Consider the following 25,496-nt stretch of genomic DNA (forward strand, 5'->3'; position numbering starts at 1 on the left):
CAATCTCCTCTGTCTCCCCCTCACTTCCATTTTTCTCTCCTCTCACTCACAAGTAATAGGGAGGGCATAAAAAAAAAAAAAAAAGCAAGAGGAGAGAGCCGACTGAAAGGAGGACGGCAGGAGGAAGGAAGTTCAAGAGGAAATGGGAGAGGTGATGTGATGAGAGGAGAAGGCGAGTTACAAGATGAATGAGCTCTGGAGAAGAGAGGAGGAAGGAATCTATGGGTTGTTTTTTTTTTAAATCCAGCCAACATGCATTCGCAGCAAACTTTGTTCAACAACACAATGCAAGTGTGGGTCGATGAAAGCGCTCCGTGTTGCTCTCTGGATGCAAACTGCAGTTGGCTTTGCTTCCCAGCTGGAGCGCTTGAATCTGCACTCAGCTGTCAAGCTGTCTTTCTGGCAGATTATCACTCTCACCCCGAGAAATTAGACCACGCAGCGATCCAGCCTATCTTCATACACAGGCACAATCCGCACATTAAAAAAAAAAAAACACCAGCGCACACACACACACACACGAAACGCACACGCCAACACATAAACACACACAATCGCAAGCCTGTTCTGTGACATTACATCTCTGCTGGGTGATCTCATTAACCACAGACACCGACAGCGAGATGAAACCAGCGATGCAGTGCATGATACTGTGTGTGTGTGTGTGTGTGTGTGTGTGTGTGTGTGTGTGTACACTGTGTGTGTGTTTGTGGCTGCATTTACAGATCGAACGTTTGCGCGTGTACACGGGGGAAGACAGGAGTGACGAGGATTAACAAGCAGACTGAAGCCTGCTGGGAACTGATTGATGATTTAGGTGTGCGTGCGTGTGTGTGTGCATGCATGTGTGAGTGTGTGCCTGTGTGTGTGTGTGTGTGTGTGTGTGTGTGTGTGCGTGACTGTAAATTATTAAACCACACACACACACACAGAAGAAGTCCTCCCTGACAGTCGTAGGACATTCAGCAGCTCTATGACACCAACTGTCACTCTGGATTTTCAGAATAAAATCAAATGTAACGTGAAAGTGCTGAATTCTTCGGGAACATTGTGTTCAGTGAAGAGTTCAAATCAATCACAGAGAATCACATGAAGCCATGACAGACGTCAAGAACTTTCACTGTGATGAGAATAATGACACACTGTATAATCCAACCAGCGTGCCTACAGGTACTGATCGACCCTATGAAGGCCCCAACGTGTGTTGTTGATTATCGTGGTGTCATTTCTTGCAGTATCTTCGAAGGCAATCATATCCTTGAAATCTGTACAACCTAAGCTAAAAGGTTATTTAATAAGTCACTAATCAGTAATAATTGATATATATGTGTTCTGAGCTTGTTTGCATATGAGATACAGCTCATATGTAATTTGTCATTAATGACTTTAAGGCTGTAAACAACTCTGTTTTTTTGCTTTGACATATTTTAGGAAGCCTATTGAACATCTTGGGGAGGGGACTACGGATGGAAAACAGCCTCTTGGCTAATTCTGGCATTTCACACTCATGTATTACCAGAGGTGGCAACAATACACACATTCTTTACTCCAGTAAAAGTAATAAAGTACAGGCTTTTCTGGTCAAAGCTAACTGGAGCTCACGTCATATTAATATAATTCAAAAACTATTAAAGTTAAAGGTAGAGTCAGTAGGATTTGTCCCAGCTGTTCCTGAACGCACCACAAAGATAGTTGATTGTTGAGTCTCATTCCCAGGACGTCAAATAGCCACATGTTGGGTTGGTAAAGCGTCCCGAGCAGCAACAAAGAGAGAAAATAAGAAACTCTCTGCAGATACGAGACACTAACATGCCTTTTCTCCCCATTCCAGCCTCCCTCTCTGTCTGTTTACGTCTTCTACGTCTTTGTTTTGTCTTGCTATGTCTGCCATGATGTGCACTGATAGGTTGAAATCAGTCATGTGTTGTTGGGGAGGCGGCGTGCAATGATGCAAAAATAAAAATAATCCATAATTCACCTCAAATGCATCAAACTAGTAAAGTACAGGTACCTGAAAAATCTACTTAAGTACAGTAATGACGTATTTGTACCTTGTTACTTTCCACCTCTGTGTATTACCATGTGTTGAGGTTCCCTAATTACCTAATTAATGACTCAAACAATATGAAATGCAAAAGAAAATCAGCTCAGTTGAGAAAAGATTCAGCAACTTGAGTGTGAGCAACATTGTATTTGGTATTGTATTCACATAAAGTGGACAGATTAAAATAACAGTGGTTAAAATTGAAGCAGCAGAGGCTGAAATATCCAGACTTTAAGTCCCTCGGATGGGTCAAGACCCAAATAACATCATCCTCCACTTCCCATTATGCAACTAAATTGGATCTTTCATTCGACTGTCACTGCTGGTAAATGCTTACTTGGCTTTAGTTGCCACCAGCAGATATTGTCAGGAAAACGGATTTGCTTCAGGTAAATATGTAGTTTTATAAACATGATTTCTAGGAGACAGTGTTGAGTAATGTGTTACAGAAAGCCCTGACCCTGAATCTGCCACAGAGGGACTGATCCAATCACATCTCTATCATGAGACAGACACGAGTTACTGCAGCATCACGTCTTACAAACCAGCCACCAGGAAGCAACATGGATATTGGACAAATCTGCAAACCTCGTTTTTTATTGTCTTATGCTGACTTGTTTGTTTCTTTTTACAATATCTGCACGTTTCAGGTCAGGGGAAGATCATGGTAACTGTTACAGTGTTGGAGTTGGACATCCAGTAATTTGTCCATTGCAGATTTGTCCAATGTCAGTGTTGTTCTGAGGGATCCTGAACAAACAGACCAGAATCATTTATGTTGCAGACCACGCAGTCTGGATCTAAATATACAGGAAATAATTCTGAGATCTTTGTACAAAGACATCACCAGGGTCATCTTCAAAGATAAAGCTCCCAATGAGCCACAGCAGACAAAACACAGCTCATGATGCTGTCCTCCCAAGATAAACAGCATCAGTTGTTTCAGCAAATGCCCCAAAGAACGTGACAAAGACGTCTAGCAGCAAACACTTGGAGGAAAGGAGGAAGTCAGGTGGCGTTAATATAGAGCGAGACAGTCCCCAGAGGGAAGAGGTTGAGATGGATGAACTGTTGGATCCTGATCATGATGTTTCTTCTGTTGTGTATCATTTAATATGTCGAGTCATTTCACTTATTTTCTAATCTTTATAACTAGCTTCTTTCTGTTTTTGTCTTTTATTGTTGTATCTACACTATGTGATTTTAAACTGTTGTTTGTTTTTATTGTTATTATTTTTGTGTAGACGTAGGAAGAGTGGTGACCACTTTTTGGAAGCTATCGGGCATCCAAAAAAAGAATAAAGAATGACGGAGGAGGATTTTCTACAACCTGGCAACCCAGAACTTCTACTATTGTACTGTTGGATGCACCTAAAATGATGTGCTGGTGCACCTAGTTGACAGTGTAACCTATGCAAGTGACCTACGCCGTAGTTAGCATTTATACGTATGCGCTGGTGTGTCTGCGTTGCTGGTGGCGGTGGGCGGATTGCCAGCTGTACTTTCCCCTTTAAACACACCATCCTCTTCAGCTCACAGCCGTGTCACGGGGCTAGACAGAGCGGACAGGCAGGGTGTCTACAGGGAGGGCCGCCAGGCCAAACACTCTTGTTGGCAAACTCCAAGCCGGGGTTTGCCAACAGACAGCCTGTCCCATGGACATCCAGCCTGTCCGCTCTCTCTTGCCCTAGAGATACTCCCAAGAAGAGCAGTAGCCGAAGAGGGTGGTGTGTTTACTGGGGAAACAACAGGTCACAGCGAACCAATCGCAGACATTGCAGTGCGAGTCTGTGCAGTTACATTTCTGAGGAGGTGCACGTCAGGCATGCATCAATGCTGAGGCTTCGCTGAAGGTACACCGTAGATCCAACGCAGAGGCGCACCAATACAAACAGTGACTGACAACATCAGGGAAATGACTCATTTCACTGTCACAATTTGATTCATTCAGTCCGATAACATCTGGAAAGTCTAGAAGCGCCGCACATTTAAATAATTTTAGCCCCATTCAAGTTAGCAAGGGGCTAAACTGGAAGTTAGCCTGTGGAAGTCTCTAGTGCGCACACTCTTTGGGCCGCACAACGCATGAAGTCTATCTTTTTTGGATTCATAAGACACTACATCCAGATTTCCCTCGATAGATCCACGTGTTTTGGTTAAATGCTGTGTTTTGTCATGTATGTCTTGGAATGCAACACAAATCTAGAAAAAAAATATCCTGACAATTCAGTGAAATCAAAGCCCAAATAATTAAATCAACAAACATGAACGCCATGAGTCTGTAGTCCACTGCACGGGTCAACTTTCCGCTCACATTTTTCTCTGCAATTTGAACCGCTGATGCTCACACAGGAGGGATCCCCCCTCCGTGCGTGACCAAACAGTCCAACTGCAGAGCTTGTTGACAGGTGATCTCTTTCTCTCCTGATCGAAAGCTCCCACGCACACGAGTGGGCTCGGGTCCACATGGACTGAGTGTGTCAGGATGCCTGTGCAGCCTGAACTGGTTTCCCCGCACAGTAAATAGCCCGCAACAGCGTTTATTTCAAGACTTCAAAGGGCTGCTTCTCTCTCTCTCTCCTCCTCCTCCTACGAGTAGAGATGTCTGAAAACAAAAATCAGGGATGCCCAGGAATCTGTGGCTTTTTTGTTGTTTTGGGTTTTTTTTTTTTGCAGCGACTACAAAAAAAAAAAAAAAAAAAAAAACTCAAGCTGCTGTCATTCAGCTTGGGCTGAAGCCAGGACAGAGGGGAGGATTTAAGAGTAGAGACAAACATGCGGCGGGGTTATATCAGATGAGATGAGATGAGATCGAGACTGTACCTCCTGCTGAGACGCCGCTCCACAGCAGCCCGATCCACAGCACCGCGGGGAAGGCGGTGCGGAGTCGGTATCCGACCGAGCGGGCGGCCGGCGGCATGGCGAACAAGAAGCCGGTCCGAGAGAAGAAAAAAAAAGGGGGGGGAGGGAGAGAGGAGAGAGGAGAGGGGTGTGGAGGAAGAGGAAGAGGAAGAGGAAGGAGGAGAAGATGCGGGATGGTGTGCAGTAGAGTCGGGCAGGTGGAGCCGGGAGCGGATCAGAGCGAGCCGACGGTCCGCGTGTCAGCGCAGCATCCTCCTGACTGCAAGGAGCCGAGCGCGCCTCCTGCTTCCTGCCTCCGATCTGTCCTCCTTTCTCCTCCGCGGACTCTTCTGTCCTCTCTCTCTCTCTCTCTCTCTCTCTCTGCCCTCCTCACCCGCCCACCCCCTCCACACACACACACACACAGACACACGCGCGCGCACACACACACGGAGCTGACCTTAATGATAATGAAACTTTTGCTCAGAGAGAGAGAGAGTGTGTGTATATGTGTCAGGGTGACTGTTGTGGGCTGCAGCAAGATCAGGACACACTTACATAAGATGGAGAGAGAGAGAGAGAGAGAGAGAGTCCCGTGTAGTGCAGATTTACTGGATAGATGAGGGGATGTGTGTGTTTGCAGGGGTGGTGGAGATGGTGGAGATGATGATGGTGGTGGTGGTGGTGGTGGGGCTGACTTACGAGCCATCTCATCCCCGAAGCCTGGTAATCTGTTTAAGTAGCTGTATGTCACTGTAGCAATCTCCTGCAGTCCAAAAGCCTCGGGCTGAACCGAACACACTGCAGGGCTGATGAATGCTGACCACTAGAGACACTGGTGTTTACTTTAAAAAAAAAAATCGAGATCAATAGTCATTAATTTCACTGTCATAAGTTGTGTAGCGGCATCACCAGGAGAAGATAGTGGTGGAGGAAGTACTCGAAATGCATTACATTACATGTTTTAAAGTAATATATTATGTCTGCGTAGAGTAATAAATTACTTATGACAATACTTCTCTAGTTAGTTTCAACAAAATGCCCAAATAAGCCATCAAACATCTCTTCTTCTGTGCCTGTTTATTTTAGTCCACAGAACAAGGGATGCATGGTGTGATTCAAGAATGCAAATTAAAGTGTCCTCAGGCTTCATTGTTGTCTTATAGGCTCGACTTTACAAAAAACAACAACAATAAACGCTTCACTTCGGTCTGTAACGTGGATTGTAACGTGTTATGTGACGTAGCTGCAGGAAAACACCACTGAAATATTATTAGTAACACATTATATTACTGTAACGCTTTCCCCCCCAACACTGTTTACTTATACTACTGTAAAAACACGGCACTGACAAAAGGAAAATGCAGTAAAATGTCTCCTGTGACTGTTATAATATACGATATCATTAGATCATTCTGATTCGTACATTATGTAAAAGCAGGATTTTACTGTTAGTGGCTGAGGAGGAGCTCGTGTTTCATTCTGAAATCAACCCAATCGCCAGAATACATTTTAGCTAGGGACGTTTCTGCAAAACCACAGATGAGTTTCAACTGAATGTTGCTTTTATGTTTGTTTAGGTTCAGTTTTCTGTTCCTCTCTTGTCACAACGCTGTGCTTCAGCTCTGTTCACGGGTCACGCACAATGTTAGGGTCAGGAAAACATCACAGTTTGGCTTTAAATATGTTTTGGCTGCCACGATCACGAACAGAGACGACCCGTCTTCCTGTGAAAAACATCCATTTTTGATGCAACAAAAAACGCTGGAAATGTCCCCAGGTGTCCCCAAAATGATCTACTGGTGCGACAGCAGCCTTGTTGGCTGTAAAAAAGATCTAAACCTCAGTATTGTTTAGGACAAATAAACAATCTTCTCGTGTGAAGCTGGAAACATGAAAAAGGAAATATGTTTATTTGTTTTCTTGCTAATTGATATTTAGAAGGACTCCACTCTCATGTCTGTTTGATAAATATGAAGCTACAGTCAGCAGCTTGTTAGCTTAGCTTAGCTTAGCATAAAGACTGGAAACACAAAGAAACAGCAAGCCTGGCTCCGTCTTTAGGTAACAGATTCACCTCTAAGGCTCAGTTACTAACATTATTTTACTTTTTTAAGCTTAAGCCTTTTTAAGCCTTTTTGTGTGTGTTTCGCTCGATCTCATGAAGTTTTCATACTTTCTGAATCCACATCCACACTCGGAGGACTTATAACGAGTAGTTTTAACCCTTTCCTCAAAAGCCTCCCGGTTTCCTAGAACAAAGGGGGATCTTCTGGGAATAAATATCATGATTTAGTACCTCTCACTGGTTTTTGTGGCCTCCTGGATGCAGCGCAACAAGCTGTAAACACAACACTGACATATTATCATCTTATAAAGCTGATATGGTGAAGTTATTTGCAAACAATTGCTTAATTGCAAGTCTGAAAGGTACAGATGAACATGAGCATTGTGTCCACCTGATAAAAGCAATCATTAGTTCTGTTTTTGGTCTTCACCACCTCCTATAGGGAAGGTGGTGAAGACCTGCTAAATGCTCCACTACGTTCCCCAGCTGGTCTCTAACTGTGTCTGCCAGGCTTGAACCCAGAAGCGTGACTCAAAGACAGGCATGCTAGGTAAAAGTTCACATGAGGTCTAAACAGCCTAACTTATCCTAAAAGGGGTCAGGCAGGCAGGACAAAGGGCTGGAAAACTAAAGTGTAAGCACAATAGAAAGTCTGGCAGGGGGGAAGTGGAAATGGGCCAATATCTATACTGCAAGGCTGATGAGGGAAAGTGGGAACAGGTGAGCAGGTGAGAGGGGAGGTAAAGTGATGGGAACGGCAGGAAAGTGGTTACTGGATCTGAAATGACAGGAGAGACGACTCGCCGACTCTTTCTTTAAACTTGAGCACTGTGGCTGTCCTCACAATGTATGTACTGCTATGAGCAGTATGGATTGTTGTGTAGCTGTTTGCAGTTTGCAGTCAATAGACGAGATGGAGGGAGGTAAGTTAGTTACTTATTGTCGCTGGTTTTGTTGTTGAGTCACAGGGGAACAAACTCCAGCAAAGCAAAGAAATACAAAACAATAAATGTAACATTAACAAACATAACAGCCCCAAAGTTGCACAGAGGAGCGTTATCCAACTCTGCTCCTTCAGACCACAGTCGGCATTTTGAGAGTTCGTGATGCTTCTTGTGTTCTTGAAGTTACTTCTAAAATGTATTACATATTATTAGTTACTATCAGTTGACAGTAGTATGTTTATTTACAATATTACTGTCCGTGCAGAGTAAGGGGTTACACTACTTTTGTGTTAACCGCAGAAAGATGACTGCATTACACAACGGTAGAGGGTAATATTGTTTTGCTGCTGAAGCCTCAGATCAACTTGGTCTCTTTGTCTATAGAACCTTTTCATTCAAAACTCAATGTTCATCATCATTTTCTTTACGTTTTGTGTTGTGTTTGTAGAAAGCAACTGAAAAGACGCCTCTCTGTCTGACCAGAGCCTTGCTGTTCTCCAGGGGCTGCCGTGGACTGTAAACTAAAAAACAGAGAAAAAGGTGGAGAGACTTTTCATGTTGTAGGCAGCAACATAAAGAAAACACAACAACACTGAGCAGGAAGAAGAGAAAATATGTCTCCTGTCGGGAGAAGTTTTGTGTTTGCTTGACAAAGTTGTCAGACGAGCGATGGACTTCACATGACAATATTCACAACTTGGTTGTTTTGGGGAAGAAATGTTAATCAGAAGAGCAATATCTTCAATGACTGTTTTATTTCTGCCTAAACAAACTTAATAAACAAACCCTCTTTGTTTTCATGACTGAATAAACTGAATAAACAAACTGACCTTGAAGGACAACACAATTTCGGCGGACCCTGCCACCTTTCTATCTTCAAACAGAGTTCTGGGGACCTTATTTTCCTCTGAGAACAACTTGTTTATTCAGTTATGGAAAAAATAAATATGTCTGAGTTTGTATTATATCCTCATTAATATTGTAAATATTTCTCAGTGAAACATTTATATTGGTACACACTCTTTACATGAGCTTAAACAAGTTGCCAGCGACACGGTGGGTCTTAATTTTAGATGATAATGCGTTACCAGACTTAGTAACTGTATTAGAAATGCATTATATTACTCCATTACTGCTTAAAGTAGTATATTACTATAATGCGTTACTTTTGTACTGATTTTTGAACATAAACACAATGAAGTGCTTCCTGCCCTCCATCTGCAGTTTGCTGTCATGAGCCGTCACCTGTCTGTCTGTGCGCAGGAAGGAAAATGTTCAGAATAGCCAGTAAAGCACTGACGACTCCCATACTGCAAAATGCAACCGGATGCAGTGGGACATCCTGATATTCTGGCATAGTTTTTTTTGACACACTGTGTTTGGGACACTCTAGATCTTATTCTGGAGAGGGGAAAACAACACAGACAAGAGACGGTCTCCGAGGAGCTGACTGGAGTTGTGACACTGTCTGCTGTTTGATGCTGAGCAGGATGTGTACAATGACTTTTTTAGAGCTTTTTCTCCGGAAACAGCTGCCTGCTGCTGCTGGAAACAACACGATGAGAGCTGGGAGAGCGAAGCAAAAACAAACTGAAAAAAACCTCCAGTAGAGCCGAGGGGAGCTGCAGAGCTGCTGATGGTTGTGGGGTTTGTCGCTGACCTCTTTTACATGGCGGTGGTCGTGACCAAAAAAATGTCTCCCGCACATATCTGAGCTGGTCGGACCCACTTTGCTTTTTCATGTAAAAAGATAACATTTGTATAACAGGCTCCAAACTCTCCTCTCCCTGCCTCTCTCTCTGGGCCCGTCTATAATGCATGACAAAAGGTTATAAATGATTCAGTGATATCAATTTATAAAAAAAAGCTCCACAGACAGACAGGGAACCAGAGTCCGTCTGTCTGTCTGTCTGTCTGTTTCATGTTTGGGCTTTCATACGAAGGAAGTAACACACACACACCTCATTAGACAGTGTGCTACAACAGCTGTCTCGCCCTTTTCTGCATGATTTTTCACTTGTAACTCAGCAGCTGACACATCCAGACGAGCTGACGAGGGGGAAAAACAGAGCGTGAACGGGGGAAAATTCAAAGAAAGAGGACATGACTTGTGCACAAAGAAAACATTTATTAGGGTGCTCGTTTTTTCAGCGTCGGTCCACTCAGAGTGCTGAAGACACGGAGACAGAGAACAACATCAGTTCTATGGAGAGTAGAGAAAGGCTGTAACAGAAGGTTAAATATAAGCTAACTTAAATCACCACTTTATCACACCTTGATAGAAAGGAAGTCTGACCTTTTCTTTCCAGTAACTTAGATAAATAAGCTCTTCATAGTTGGTAATTATGTATTTGCTTGCTTTTGTTCTCGTCTTTTAAAGGCCAATTTCCGAGTTAAAACTATTTATTTGATAACTTTTGCTTTATTGTCTTTTTAAATGCAATTTAAAAAAAAAAATCTAATGTCTTAACAAGGTGTAATGAACTGTAACTGCACTACTGTCCGTAGGAGATAAATGAAAAGAAACTTCTGTGTACCATTATACCCCTTAAAACAACTCGTCCTCATACCAAAACGACTGAATCGGCCCAAAATGGGATATTTCACTGTCCCCTGAACAGCATGCTTGTTGCAGCCAAAAAAACTACTTGGTTAGGTTTAGAAAGCATCGTGGTTTGGCTAAAAATAACAATGTTACTTCTGTAATTGCAGTTACAAACAGACTGAGATTACAGAAGTAAGTTGCATTATTTACGTGACGTAACTTGACTAAATTACTCGGTGAAATGAACTCACCGTTGACTTCTGGTTTAACGTTGGACATGAACAGCAGCCTCCTGACTAGAAGTCTTGTTGAAACCATCCATTCCCAACCTCCCTTTACAGACTTTTGGCTCTTTATACTACGTCTCCTCACTTCCTCCTTTGTAGCTGTAATAATTACATCAGCCACTAGAGGTCCCCGCCTAACAACAAACATAAATATAGAATATTTGTAAGATAAATATAGCCTAATAGCTCTCCTTTAATAAACCAGTATTTCTTTCAATGCAAGTTTTCCCTCCACAGCAAATATTCAGAATATCCTCGGTGTAACAGCGGTACATCATCTGTATAGTATTATTCCTCTGCTGGTGTCCTGCTGTGATTATTATCCGGAGACTGTAAAAAGGATCATTGTCCGCATGAATAAACTCCCTGATTTTTGCTTTTCTGTGCAGACACAGGCAGCTCTGTGTGTTGGCTGCGTGCCAACATGGCAGTGTGCTGTCTCCTCCATCTCTGATAACCGGAGAATAAAATGATTAGACAACGGCCTCTGAAGGAGCGGAGATATCATTATTTCTGTGAAAGATCAGCCCCTTCCCTCCTCCTACCGCCACCACCACCACAGTGTCATCCGTCCTCATCCGCACTCATTCTCCCTCTGTCTAATCCCTCCCCACTCTTCCATCTTACCCCCAATCTCATCTCTTTTATCTCTACTTTCCTCCCATCGCTTCTGGTTCTCACGCTGCGCTTGTGTGTTTTCTTTTCAGATACATGTGAGTGGAGGATAAGCCTCCGCAGTGAGCCGAGCTCAGCGACAGCCTGCGCCACGCTTCTACGTCTCTGTCTTCACACTACATGGCTGAGGTGCAGAGGTCACATTGAAACCGAGAACAAAAAAAAAACGGTGCTTTTGTAGAACCTCCCTTCCTTTTTTTTTTTTTTTTCGCAAAAACAATTTTGCAAAGATACAGAGGACAATGATGAACAAACAAGCGAAAACATTAAGGCAATTATAATGATTACCACAAACAGGCTGAGTGGCTGAGTGGCGGTGTGGCGGTGAATACAAAGGCTGGATGAATGAAGACTTGCAGGCAGCGGTCAACAAATGGGGAAAAAAACATCAATTACAAAGACAAGACTAAAAGGTCCATTTTGTTTGCGAGCAGCCCCGTCTCCTAAAAATGATGTCTGGAGTCGGCTACTACTTTTCTATAGGTTCTGCATGTTAAAGTTAAAAAGTCCCCCAACAGAAGCTCCTCTCTCCCGCAGAAAACACTGCTCCTGAAACGCCTCTTCAGTAGTCCCGCCTTTAATTCTTTAACTTTGTGACATCACACTATGTCACCATGTCACACATGTGCATAATTTATGCCTATATTCACAATAGAAGTGAAGCTAGCTGGAAGCTAAAAACATGACACAGCCGACTGGAGACACTTGGCTCAGGCGTGTGTGAGCTGACCAATCAGAGGACACTGGGTATTCGGGAGGAGGGGGCCCTTAAAGAGACAGGAGCTAAAACAGAGTGTTTCAGACAGAGGGGGAATACAGAGCTGCAGCACTGGACATGAGGAAACTAATATGTTTTTTTTGGCCATTAATACTATCTTCTTTTAAAAGCACTGCTCTGAGCTATTCTTCTTCAATACAACCTCTTTTGAGAGTCACGTGTAAACGCAGTGTTTACTACCCAACCTCATTGTTAACAAGGTCACATGCAACCTCAAATATGTAATATACAACAGACTAAATATCTCTGGAAAGCTGCATGTTACAGACTTAGTTTTTATGCCCATACCGCTAATAGAAACATGAAATACAGATCTACTCTACGTAGAACCAATCACATTGCAATCTTTTGCGTACTAATTAGGTCAACAACCATAGCTCCATTGTTGGTTCGAGTCTTTTCATGGGATTTGTTGACAACAGGAAGAATATAGAATTTTTTACAAACCTTCTCCTTCAAGTGCTTTTGTTTCTTGACAAGTTATGAAACACCATGTGGTGAAGCTGCTTACAGCTGAGTCTAACCAGCATCACTGCTGACAGGCAGGGAAAAAAACAGAACAAAGAGACAGCAGCAGTAACAGACAAACAACATCACGCACTCACTCCCTCCATTGTGCACACTTACTTACACACCACTTACTTCGACTACAGTGTCTTCGACACAATGCCATGTCTACAAAAGCTGCTGGGGACAATATTTTAGGTCACTGAGCAGGACAGTTTACACGGTGAGCTCTGCTTCCATCCACAGCTCGTCTGGGACATAAAATTAACCAACAAACCCTCCTACATTAACTCCAGGACAAAAAAACACAATGCACTGACGTCTCTCATAAGCACAAGCTCCTTTCCTTCCCACACACACACACACACACACACACACTGTGGCTGTTGCAGTGTGTGTGTGTTCGGCTCTGAGTGTAACACGCCCTGAGGCGGTGAAGATTTGCTAAAGTGGAGATCCTCCATAGCTCCTCTATTGTTAAGATTCCTTAACAAGCCACATTTGGCTACAACAGCCTGCAGCAGTCAGATAACACACAATAGAAGAGCTATAGCCAACATTTGTTTGCCTCGCACAAACAGAAGCTTGCTGATCTATAGACTGTATTAGCTCGCATACGGCAGACAATCCATTATTAATCGCTTGGTTTTAATTTTATTTGCCTTCCCTCATCAATTTCATAAACAGGACTCGGGGAACATAAAGCGGGATTTATTTGAAGTCGTTAACCGCAGACAGCATGTTCAATAGCAGGAGTCAATCTCACAGGCATCAGAGGGGGAGTGAAACACCAGCTCTGTGACGCAGGACTATTACTGTAAATCATACAGCAATTACAAGTGAGGACAATCAGGCTCAATATACATAATTTCTGCTCATTGTGGATGTAGCAATGAGAACGTGCGGCAGCAGAGATGTAATCACAGAGGAAGGTCTCCTACTGATGTGGCATACCTAATGTGCAGCTGTTCTCCAGCTCCTAATGAGAGCTGACTGTTTCGCTCAGCGTTCTCGGGTTCATATCTACTCGCTGATCATGAAAGGAATACAGATTACAGACACACACGTTACAGTATGTTAGCTTTGAAATGAAGACAATGCATGAGCAGTGTGACAATGTTCTCTTTGATTTGAATGTATCATCCATCATTGTCAAATATAAATCCTTCACAAGGTTTAGCTTGTATATAGAACGTATACATTTACTGGATAAACACATTTTCATACTTAGAAAAGCCGAATAGCTCGATTTCCAATGATTCCCAGAACAACATGCCCATTGCAGCGTACCAGCAACAGACGTACTGCACCTTTGTTGTACAGTCGCACTACTTTGTCAGGTTTTGAAAAACATTGTGGTTTGGGTTAAAATAAGTACGTTACTTATGCAACATAACTTACGTTACATCATGTTTATGACATCAGTTAAAGTCCTGTGTTTGTCGATCCAACCATCCTCCCTGACCTCCGTATGCGGACTTTGTCGCTCTTTATAATCCATCACCTGACTTCCTCCTTTGCTGCTGTAATTATTAGTTGGCCACTAGAGGTTGCCACCTAACAATAAACCCAACAATTAGGGATCAGCCAGTACATCGTTCCTCTAAGATGTTAAATGAAGCCATAATGGATTCATAATGTCACAACTGGAAACATCAAGAATAATAAACTATAATAAGGACCTTTGTTCCTCTGACTCATTTCTCTTCAGTTCCAACCAAGAAATATTAGGTGGAAGCAGCACGACAATAACCTTTAACTCAGGTGTCATATTTAATCACAGCAAGATGAGAAAGCGAAGAACTGGCCAGAAATAAATGTACTTGCAGGGACGTTACAGTACATGTGAAGGACCTTCAATGATTCAAAGTGCCTGAAAGTGCTTTTAAGATAAACCTGTGCTCTGATCCTGTGTGGTAACACTGAGAAATAAACACTGACTGCAACTTGAGCTCTAATCAAATAATCATGTTTGCTTTGGATCCTCATAAATCCCTTTGCATGGTTCTGGACTACAGTCGTCTTGTAAGAGTCACATTAAATCGTCAAGGGATCTGCAACTCGACAGTGCCACTTAAGATAATTAGGTCAACACTCCAGCATCAAGCCAATCAGCGAACGCTTAAGTATGACACACTTCATCACGCAGAGGTGCTAAAGTGGGCCACAAGTTACAGCACATTTTAACAGCTAGTAGAGTTCAGTGCACAAGTCGGATAATCCAAAATTATTCCCAGGAATTTGACAGAACAGCTGTTAAAAAGGGGGATTATCGTCTAAAAGTCTAAAATAAGGCTTCATAGAAATCCAACTGCTCTGTAGATCTGCTACAGCAAATGAAAACAAGTAGTTTAAACAGCTTCATGAGTTTGAGACGGATTAGTAATTCACAAAATCATCCATCTAATCCAATCATCTACTGTCACCTGTGCACTGTTGAACTCTATGCTTGAATCTAATGTATTTTTGAGCAAAAGTGTAAGGAATAGACTAAACTTTCTGTTTGAAGAAGGGAGGGGGCCGGCAGTTTCAGGACCCTGTATTCAACCCTTTTACAGATTCTTGTTTTAGAAGAAGTCATCTTAAGATGGTGCTTACAAAAGATTAACACAGGGGATGTTAACATTAGCTTAATTAGCTAGGTAGCTTGAATAAAATGTACCCTGACAGTTGTTATTTTAGCTGGAAAAATCAATAGTTGTGATGTAGAAATTGAGAAGTTGCTTTTGTTTACTTCTGGCTTGAATTGAGGACCCGCTGTTTTAAAAAACACTTTGCAGTAACAACAGTAACAGTAACAAAGCTGGGCAGAGCAGGTGGTGTCAATACTATAGTTCCTTATTTCAACAAGAAAAGTAAAAAGCTATGCCTGAGAAATATAACTTCAACCATAGAGAAAGAACAAATCAGTGTAAAAGCATCTGCAGTGGATGGAAAAGCTGCAGACTCTTGGGAAATCACCAATAAGGATTCTGAACCAATGCTACAGGATGTTGTGTTTGTTCTGTTCTTCTTTACTGCAGTTTGTTTCCTCTCCTGCCTTTCTTCGACTTTTCTTCTGCGAGAAATAAGACAGGGGAGGAAATGGACAGAATCTCGCAGCCCTCATTTCTTTCTTTGTGAAAACCACACCGATGATTTCTGAGAGAGTGAATCGATCCCGAACGTCCAGGCCCTGCAGACATTCAGGGCGTGTTTTATTGTGCTTTATGGTAAAGATTACATTGATTAAACAATCGCAGAAACACAGAGCTTAAGATGCTGTGTGAGTGCTGCATAAACATTTCACAGAGTTCAAGACTCAGAGTGGAATCTCCATCAGACTTTCAGATAATTTAAATCCATAAAATTAAGCCTATAATCCATGAGCCTATCATCAGAAGCCGGAGATATTCTTATAAACTAATTATCTTGGTTGCCATGACTCCTATCATTACTGTCACCTTAAGATTTCATTAGGCAGAGTGGGTTCAGTGTGTTGGGATTTTAAAAACCAGGTAATATCAGAGCTGATTTCCTGCAGTATTAGGACTGACAGCAAGATGATGAAGCAAACGTTAAGTTGTGGGCCGCACAATTAATGAGAAGGTAGGTACAAGGTACAGGGTAATTTGTTCGTCATTACACAACACAAGGTTGCATAACGAAATGAAAGTTTGAATGAACTCCTTCATGCTACACAAACAGAGCATATATACAGTTAGTTATATACAAATATACATTAACATGTCCTGCAGCTGTTGAATCGGCGTTGGGTCGAATGTAAGCAGCAGCAACATGACGCTGATGATAATGTGGTCGGCATCGTCATATTGAAAGTTCGACATCTGGGAAACACTACATCAACTTTGACTGTGTGTGAGCATCGATGTTACCAACACAGTGTCCACCTGGCTCCAGACAGACATTAGCCAGGAGCTGATTAGCATGGCTCTTATTCCAACTTTCTTCCTCCCTGGGGCGGTCTGGTTGGTCCGTGATGGTCTCAAAGTCTGCTGCTCTTAATCCAAAACAACTGTCTTCGCCAATGACGAAGACGGCATTTCTGCCAAATTGCCATAGCAACAAAGGTAGGAAAGTAAGTGTATTTTCTTAAAGGAACAGTTCACTCAAAAATATTTACACCTTTGATGTGCGGTTGCGCTTTTGCAGCCACTTCAAAGGGGGTGCGCACTGATGCTTTAGCTAAGCAGCTACAGTGAAGATTTTAGTTTAAAAAAGAGTGGAAATAGAGTATTTTCACATCGATTTGAGATCTCAGGGCTTCCAGAGACTTGGATTACACTGGACGAGCTTTTCGGTTGTTCTTTTCCATTTTAAAACAAATCCCCAGCTGCTTCGGTTGTTTAGCAGGATGCTGCAATGCTGGTTTGGTGTGAAGCTCCAGAAATGTTTTGTGGACTACGAAACTTCACCTGACTTTCAATCAGCATGAGGCTGAGGAGATGATGCATGAATTTTCATTTTTGGGTTACCATCTTGGTTATTTTTATAAGAACTTTTCCAAACACTTTTGCATTGTGTAATATGTCTGTAGAATTACTGTAAAGATCTAAATGCTAGACCTGCAACTGTTTATCGATTAGTTCTCAACTACTTAATCAATCCCTTATTATTTTGACATCCAGTTGATCGATTCAAGTATTTTTTTAAAGAAAAAAGTAAAAAATCTCCATTTTCCATTTTCTTAAATGTGAATATTTTCTGTTTTTCTTTAATCCTCTATGACAGTAAACTGAATATCTTTGGGCTGTGGACAAAACAACATATTAAAAAATCATCCTGGGCTTTGGGAAACTCTGATCAACATTAATGGACATTTTCTAGACCAGAGAACAAGAACAACTAATCGATTAATTGAGAAAATAATGAACAGATTAATCGACAATGAAAAATAATCAGTAGTTGCAGCTCTACAAAATAATGTTACAGCCAGCTGGAACCCTGGAGTGTGACAGAAATACTTCAGTTTATTTGATTTTGGCTCTGACGCAGAGGACAGTTTTCCTTCAGACTGTGCAGACGTCTCATCTGCTTGTTCCGCCGGCTGCAGATGGTTTTTATCTGAGGTTACTTGCAGTAAATGTTACCTCTAGCTGAACTCTGGCTCGGCTCATGCAGAGCAACAGATGGGGATAAAGAACATGGAAAACATATCCAATGAAGTGCTGACAGTTTGGCCTTAACCTCCAGACACGGAGGCTTACTTTATCTCAAGCACACACTCTGGTGTCATATGAACTGACCCCACACATGAGGTCCGCCTCTAGGTTTAAGCATCCAGCGTTACAGAACATTTTAATTGTTGATTAGATCATGTTTGGAAGCTTTTCGCTGTGGGTTAGCAGCCTATTGACCTGATACTCAGACACTGGCTGTAAAATGGATGTGCAGAAAAAGAGAAATTATCTCCCTTATTCTCTCTTTATCAGCCGCACGTCCTTGATGGAAGTACTTTACCCTCAACTCGTTCAGCCGCTGTATGTACAGCTTCGCACTGGACAGCTTCCAGGTGTGAATAACCGTGTGAATATACTGTGGAGTGTTGCTGAAAAATAACACTGTGTCCAAAGACTCTCCTGAGAAAAATGTGTAAATATATAAATATCTAACAGCGAGTAGCCTTTCCAGTACATTTGCTTAGAGGTCCTGTGTGCAGGATTTAGGAGGATCTAATGGCAGAGATGGGATATAATATGTATGCTTTCATTTGTGTGGTCATTATATTACATCTGGACACAGCCTTGGAGGAGGAGGCTCATTTAGCAAGGCGCTTGTTTTAGCGCCTGGCTAACTTGAATGGGCAAAAATTATTTAATCGTGCGGCTGTTGAAAAATTATCTTTTAAATAAACAAACATCATATGTGTGATTCATGGCACAATTCGAGCAGATCCAAAAAAATATATTTACATATTTTTTCCGAAAGGTCCCATGAAGGAAACCGGAAAGGGCGTGGCTTCGGCTCTCAATGCGGAAGCACCGAAAACTGCAGTCCCTCTAACAGCCATTATTTTATTAGTTTTATGACAAACTGAGACTTTCTTGACTTGGAAAATTATCTTTAAAATTAACAAACATTATATGTGTGATTAAAAAAATATATTTGTCTCTCTCTATTCACTAATTTAAATATTTTTTCCGAAAGGTCCCATGAAGGAAACCGGAAGGGGCGTGACTTCGGCTCTCAATGCGGAAGTACCGAAAACTGCAGTCCCTCCAACGGCTATTATTTTATTAGTTTTATGACAAACTAAGACTTTCTTAACTTGGAAAAATGTCTTTAAAATTAACAAACATTATCTGTGTGATTACAAATTATTTGCCTCTCTTCATTCACCACCGTACAAATAACGTCCCATGAGGGGAACCGGAAGTACAAAGTTACACTCACCAGTTACTCGTTTCTTTCTGCTCTCCTCCAGCGTCTTTACTTTCTCCATCTCCTCTCTGTACGCCCAAGAAGTAACGTAACGTAGACGTTACATCCTTCCTCCTCTCAGCAGTCAAATAAGAGTAGTTACAGTACGTTGCAGTGGCTCGTGACGGAAGGTAGGAGTGAATTTAAATCCAGTTTTTAGTCCCAAAAGTTTAAAAACAACAAACTCCGATGTCTCCGACTGCTGGTGTTTTCCTCCACAGCTCATCGGCTCCAGCTGCTGTCTGCCGGGTAGGAGACCCTCCTTAATCCAAAACACCAGAGGCACCCAGAAAGACTAATTATGTGTCCGAAATCTGCATTAAAACACTCCAACAGGCATCAACACCACAAATATGGCCGACAGTGATCAGGGTACCTGTCACTCAAAGCGGCCACGCCCCCTAATTATGCGTAACTTTAAACCTTAATATAATTTTAATTATTGAGTTATATGTAAATTCACCCAGTACAGTTATCATGAAGGGAAACATTAGATAAAGGGACCAGAACCGTTTGTGTACCAGGCTTTAAATGTGTTTATTTTACCTGTAGAGTTTTAACATGGGCTCTTATGGGCTTTGACCATGGACCTGTAACTAGTGGACAAAAGTGCATTAATACTTTTATTAGAAATCATCTTAATCATATCACAACTCCCATTTGTGAATATATATGGCTTTATTTAGACAGAAAACGATGAAACGCTGTTTTTCTCTTGCCTCATAAGAAAGTATGAGTTTCTTTTCATTGTTACTTTCCTGTAAAAGACAGTACTTGTCAGCTTCTCCCTGATGTAAACAACAGATGCTGTTCTTAAGATTGTGAGGGAGAAACTACTGAACATGTTTTTACAGATTGTTTCCATACTTTTTATTTTTACAGGAATACCTTGAAAAATATCCAAGTCCAACTTCTCCCCAGATTAAATGTATATAATTAATTTACTTATTATTTTAGCAAAATATTACAGTCATAAAATGAAATGGTCACACATTTGAAATCATATTTGACTTCCATTGAGAATTTGAATCTAAAAAAAACATAATAAGAGTATTTAGATATTTCAAATTTACTCCTTTTAATCAGCAGACCTCTAAACTGTCTAAAACCATGAATCACGCGATGTTTATCAATTTAAAAGATCATTTTTAAACTTGAGGACGTCGCAGTTTGTCATGAAACTAATAAAATATCCGACTGTGAAAATACGTCATTATAAAGACGACACAGCCAACGGTCTCGTTAGTGACTTGTTGAACGCTCACCAAAACCCGTAACTTAAACATTGCAGAGCTGCTCCTGTATATTAGCAACTGCAGTTGTCAATATGAGCAGATTTATCATGATTTTCATTTTTTTAGCACATTTTCTGTGTCGAGTTGGCGGCCATGTTGGTGATGATGACGTGTGTTGAGCGAGACGATGTGATTTTCTTTTAACTTTATTGAATAAACTGACTTTCTTGACTTGTAAAATGATCTTTGTGGTCTTTGTTTCAAAGGAAACTGAAGAATGATAGTCTGTCTTTACTGAAAGTTAAAAAGATCGCTGCTTTGAAGCTTATAACTAAGTTACAGAAATCATGTCCACGCATTCATGCCTGCAAAGGGATGATTGATGGATTTCATAAGAAATAAATATATATTGGTCTTTTGGTTCTGTAAATGCAAAAAACATGAAAAGCAGACAGTATCTGACGATTAAAGCAAGAAAAAGCTAAATAAATTCACAAGGCGAAAAAAGTTTTCCTTTTTTTATTCATATACAAACAGTGCTTATCTGAAAATACAGTTGATTGAGTGCTTCGGATTGAACAAATGTATTTTTCAGGAGGTTTCAAAAAACCATCCTTGTTGACTCGTGAAGTATTTCTCTCCCTCAGCCTTGACTGCAGCTCCTGCAGTCTTCAGTCTGTCTGTGAAACTCACAGCTGGATGTGGACACACAAAGAGGCTGACGGGAGAGAAAAAAAAACAAAGACAAGACGGTCAGAGCAGAAAGGATCGTTTGTGCAGGTCCGGGCCTGTTTTCATCAAACACCTCAGATTCAACTCCCAGGAATCACGCTGAAAGTTGAACTAAAAATACCCTCGAGTCGGACCGGAGAGATATTTATGAATCACGCTACACCTACTCTCAGCAGGGAGTACGAGTTCTCATTTTGGAGGCACTGATGTCGCTGTTTTACAACCCGCACAACCAGAACACACAAATGAATGATGTGGGTTGAGCATGAAATCACATTCGCACATTTCCTGATAACAATCGATCGTAGAGGTCAAGAGTATTGTTTTTTTGGTGGGGATTCCTCTAACCCACAACTGAAACCCTCCCCTTCTCCCATAACTCCTCTATGGTCAGACCTGTTGTGTTTAATCTTTTATAATATAATTGCAACATTCTTGATATTAAAATGTGTCTTTAAATCTTAAAAAATTCTTGTGTCTTTCACCGTTAACCACCAAACACATTATTTCTTCAAAGAGTTCTCATGAGGGAAAACCAGAACCCTCAGTGGTCATAAATAAAGATGACAGCTCACCTCCTCTGGTTCAGTCAACCTCCTTTTTCAGGTACTTCTTCATGACCGAAGCCACGTCTCCCCCCTCGCTGCCCTCCGCCTCCAGTCTTTCTCCCTGTGGCCTTTCAAGCCTGCGTCTGGGCGCGCCGCTCTGACTACTTCCTCCTGATCCACCTGAGCTGGAGGATTCAGTTTCAGAGCCTTTCCTGCTGCGGGTCGAAGGGGGCAGCTCTCCAAAGTGGACGCTCAGCGCCCTCCTGCCTCCTCTGACCGAGCTGGCCAGGCTGCTGGTGGACTGGGCTCTCCGGATGGCGGGCAGGATGTCGGAGGCTGCGTCGTCACGTCCGTTATCCCCAGTCAGGCGGCGGTTTTGGAAGACCATAGGTTCTGAACCCAGAGACGCTTCACCTCCGTCTTCTGTTACAAGATTACCCAGAATGCACCGCCTTGGTGCCTGAGGGGAGCGTTTGATGGGAGTCGTCACAGAGCGGAGGGGTTGCTCTGAGTCCTCCTCTGGAATGGACAAGGAGGGAGGGCGATGGCGGGCAGAGAGGGAGGACGTCAAGGAGGAGAGGTGTGGCAGCGAGGGAAGAGATGAGACAGAGTCACTCGAGCTGAAGCGGGAAAGTTTGGCTGTAGAGGAGGCGGTAGATGTCGGAGGGTCACCGATGGAGCGAGCACTGGCAGCGCGAGGCAGGAGCGGAGAGGACGGTTTGAGGATGCTGGGGCCTGGCCGGGGCTCCTGGAGGTCGCCTGGGCCGAGAGAGAGGGCGGAGGCTCTTCGCCTGAGAGTTGCGGCTGCGGTTGTTTGATAGACGGGCAGGGAGACGGTGCTGCCGGCTTCTTCGCCTGCATCACCGCCGGCCCTGCGTTTACGAAGTCCGTCCAGCAGCTCGGACAGGGCCGAGGAGGACGGAGCTCGGCTGGGACCTCTGGAACCTCCCGCCTCAGAGCTTTCATCATCAGGATCCACGCAAGAACTGTAGGAGCAGAAACATTTTGGTATTTAATAAATTCAGCAATTAATACATTGTCAAAATAGTTGCAGATTAATTGTGATTCACCATTAGTTATTACACTTACCGGAAACTGTAGTTGCTCATGGTGTCGGTGACGGACTGACGCCCCCCGTGGCCACTGATGGTACTGCTGCTGTAGGTAGAGCCGCCACCTCTGGACCCTCCTCTGGGCACTCCTAACCAATGACGGATCCCCTCTCCGACATCCTCCGTCCCGATAGAGCCGACGCTGGACACCGAGTCACTGCAGAACAAGGTCACGTCTGATCACCACGTCACAGCCAGAATGAAGAGAGCTCGTCTTTTATTCTGTAGCTGGCAAAGATGCACTAGAAACTGCAGCGAGCATGCACGCGCATTATGACTGCAGCTCAACAAACAGTGGAGGATTCCACTGCAAGCCAGGGCAGGATTACAATCAAGGCTGATTCAATGATTTTCCTCTTTAAAAAATGCAGATTAAAAGCTAGAGCCAGCGAGTTTCACACATTTAGACCCGTCCCAAAACATGTTAAGAACACTTTAGGAGGGACCACTTATTGTTTTGACAACTAGACCTAAAGGCTGCGATCATAAGGTTATGGAAAAGTAGGAAAAATGCCAATCCTGAAGCTGCAGTTGAAAGATGGTCTGTTGTCATTATAATAGAGTCAGATGTAACGGTGCAGCAGTGGCTCATGGACTATTAGTAGCCATGCACGTAGCTATTTTCACTTGAGTCACCTTAAAGGATAATTCTTGGTTACTCTTGCTTCAGTCACTTGGTTCTTGTGTCTTTCATTTTGGCTGTCATCCCTAAAGCACTCCCATCAGTAATAATAATACTGAACTCACCAAGTTAATTGCTGAGATCTGTGAGCACAATGACAATTAAAACTTTCACCTCCGCCAAAGACATTAAGCTTTCGCCTGTATCTGTTGGTTTGTCGGCTGGTTTGTCTGCAGGATTACACAAAAACTACCAACTGGATTTCCATGAAACTTGGATGGAGGATGGGTCTCAGATCGGTTGTCGATATTGGTCAATATGATTTTTTTATTTATTTCACTGCACTGATATAAGTTTATTGTTAAATAAATATCTTTCCTCTGTTACACGTCCTTGTCACAAGAGTTTGATAACCACATTTGAGGGATCGCTGCAAAAAAATGTGTGTATATCAGCTGATATATCAGATTTTTGTACTCCCTGATATCTGCATCTCTGTCGGGCTCTAGTCTCAGTCCAGAACGGACCACATTAACTTTTGTTGTGGATCAGAATAAAGGGACAGATACAGGAACTGTTTGTCACCCAGAGGACAATGCACGGAAATTGATGAAAATAATCAGGCGTATTTAGGTGGCTGGTATGAGTGAGCACAATTTGATGAGGATCGAATACAAATCTGGATCTTGTGGATTTAAATCTGTTTTATTTGATATTAGATCAGGTTTGACTGAATCAAAGGGAACTGTTGGGCTCTGACTGATTGCTTTCACCCTCGTATGTTGTCGTCCACCGGGCACAAACCTTCAGAAGAAAATGAAGTCTGACCGGCAGCATTTCTTTCTGCTTTTATAGACTAAATGAATAAATAAAGTCACGTTCTGCCCTGTGTTGTTGGGAGCTGCCACGCTGAGGAAAAAGGAAGCAACCCAGTTGTCTTTTTCAACAGTAACACCTCTTGGAAACACTATTAATTGTTGAGTCGATGCAAGGGGGTAATTGAGTTCATGTGGCTGAGGGAAGGTGAGAAACGCCGGTTTAGATAATCTGGAGGAGCTTTTTCCAACCTGTCTGACTGCTGACTCACCTGTCTGACTTCTTTAAGTGACATTCAGTGTTCTCAGATCTCTCAGTGTTTTTATAACTGAAGGAAATGACGGCTGAAACTCGCTGTAATAGACAAGAATTATCCTTTCACAGGCTCGCTCTCATATTTAATTCAGTATTATGACAATTAAATGCTTAATGGTGACACTTCAAGGCCTGATGCGATTTTTCAGGTCATACCCACATACACGCACACACACACACACACCACCAACTCACACACACACACACACACACTCATGATGTTCTTACAGGTCTTTCTTTCGAGTCAAGGACTCCACAGCAGTTTGAACGCTGGAGCGAAGGGCAGAGTGGTGAAAGGGTGAGTTTACACATACAGACGTGATCGTTGAGGCAGAGGAGACGCTCCCTCGGTGAACTCGCTTACCTTTCCGTGTCACTCTCGTCGCTCGACTCCACTTCCTCCAGGGCGGCCTGCAGGTCCACGATGCGGCGGATGGACGTCTCCAGGTCGGCCTGTAGCGTCTGTCTGACGGCGCTCAGCTCCTCCACCTGCATTTCCTGTAAACAAACAGAGAGATTAAAGGTTTGTTGACACGAAGGCGAAGAACGCGCTCACCTTCAGCGGGCCCGGCTGTGTGTTCTCACCGCCCTCCTCCCCCCACCTCAACCTGTTAAGCCCCCCGAAGCCCAATCCACCACAGCAATTACCTTCATTCTGCTCCATATTACCTCATCAGTCAAACACTGGATGTCCAGTGGCATGTCCTCTCTCACACGCAAGTCCTACGACCTACAAGCCCGCGGTGCTCATGTTTGTACCGGCCTGCCCGGCTTGTTTAGAGAGAAAATTGTTACATACGCACGCTGACATTGGGAGAATAGAGTGATTTATTAATTCATCTCGTCTGTTTTTTTGTTTTTTTTTGTTGTTGTTCTGTCTCTCTGGCATCCTGTCACACATGCCTGCACACACACACACACACACACACACACACACACACACACACACACAGAAAAGCTTCTAGGCTTTCAAAGTTATTGGCTTTGTTGGCTTTGAGGAGACGGGT

At 42.8% G+C, this 25,496-nt stretch overlaps 2 protein-coding genes across 6 annotated transcripts in view; both read right to left on the bottom strand.

Moving 5' to 3' along the window:
* The window catches only part of sez6l (seizure related 6 homolog (mouse)-like), a 71,306-nt gene extending 51,830 nt beyond the window's left edge, over window positions 1-19,476 (bottom strand). For 2 of the 3 annotated variants that reach the window (XM_084383433.1, XM_084383432.1), the window contains exon 1: window positions 4,868-5,247. In XM_084383433.1, coding sequence (XP_084239559.1) covers window positions 4,868-4,964 — 97 coding nt within the window. In that variant the 5' untranslated portion in view covers window positions 4,965-5,247. Of the gene's footprint in view, window positions 1-4,867; window positions 5,248-19,082 lie in introns of those variants that run through there. The other variant, XM_084383434.1, reaches the window with a different exon arrangement.
* Window positions 19,477-20,849: 1,373 nt separating this feature from the next.
* Window positions 20,850-25,496, bottom strand: part of myo18b (myosin XVIIIB) — a 42,506-nt gene continuing 37,859 nt past the window's right edge. For 2 of the 3 annotated variants that reach the window (XM_084383972.1, XM_084383974.1), the window contains exons 40-44: window positions 24,854-24,987; window positions 24,718-24,759; window positions 22,714-22,893; window positions 21,652-22,610; window positions 20,850-21,062 (exon numbers count right to left, since the gene is read on the bottom strand). In XM_084383972.1, the coding sequence (XP_084240098.1) occupies window positions 21,662-22,610; window positions 22,714-22,893; window positions 24,718-24,759; window positions 24,854-24,987 (1,305 nt within the window). In that variant the 3' untranslated portion in view covers window positions 20,850-21,062; window positions 21,652-21,661. The remainder of the gene's footprint in view (window positions 21,063-21,651; window positions 22,611-22,713; window positions 22,894-24,717; window positions 24,760-24,853; window positions 24,988-25,496) is intronic. The other variant, XM_084383973.1, reaches the window with a different exon arrangement.

This window comes from Pagrus pagrus (genome assembly GCF_965226575.1).
Source record: "Pagrus pagrus genome assembly, chromosome: 19".
Classification (NCBI taxonomy): Eukaryota; Metazoa; Chordata; class Actinopteri; order Spariformes; family Sparidae; genus Pagrus; species Pagrus pagrus.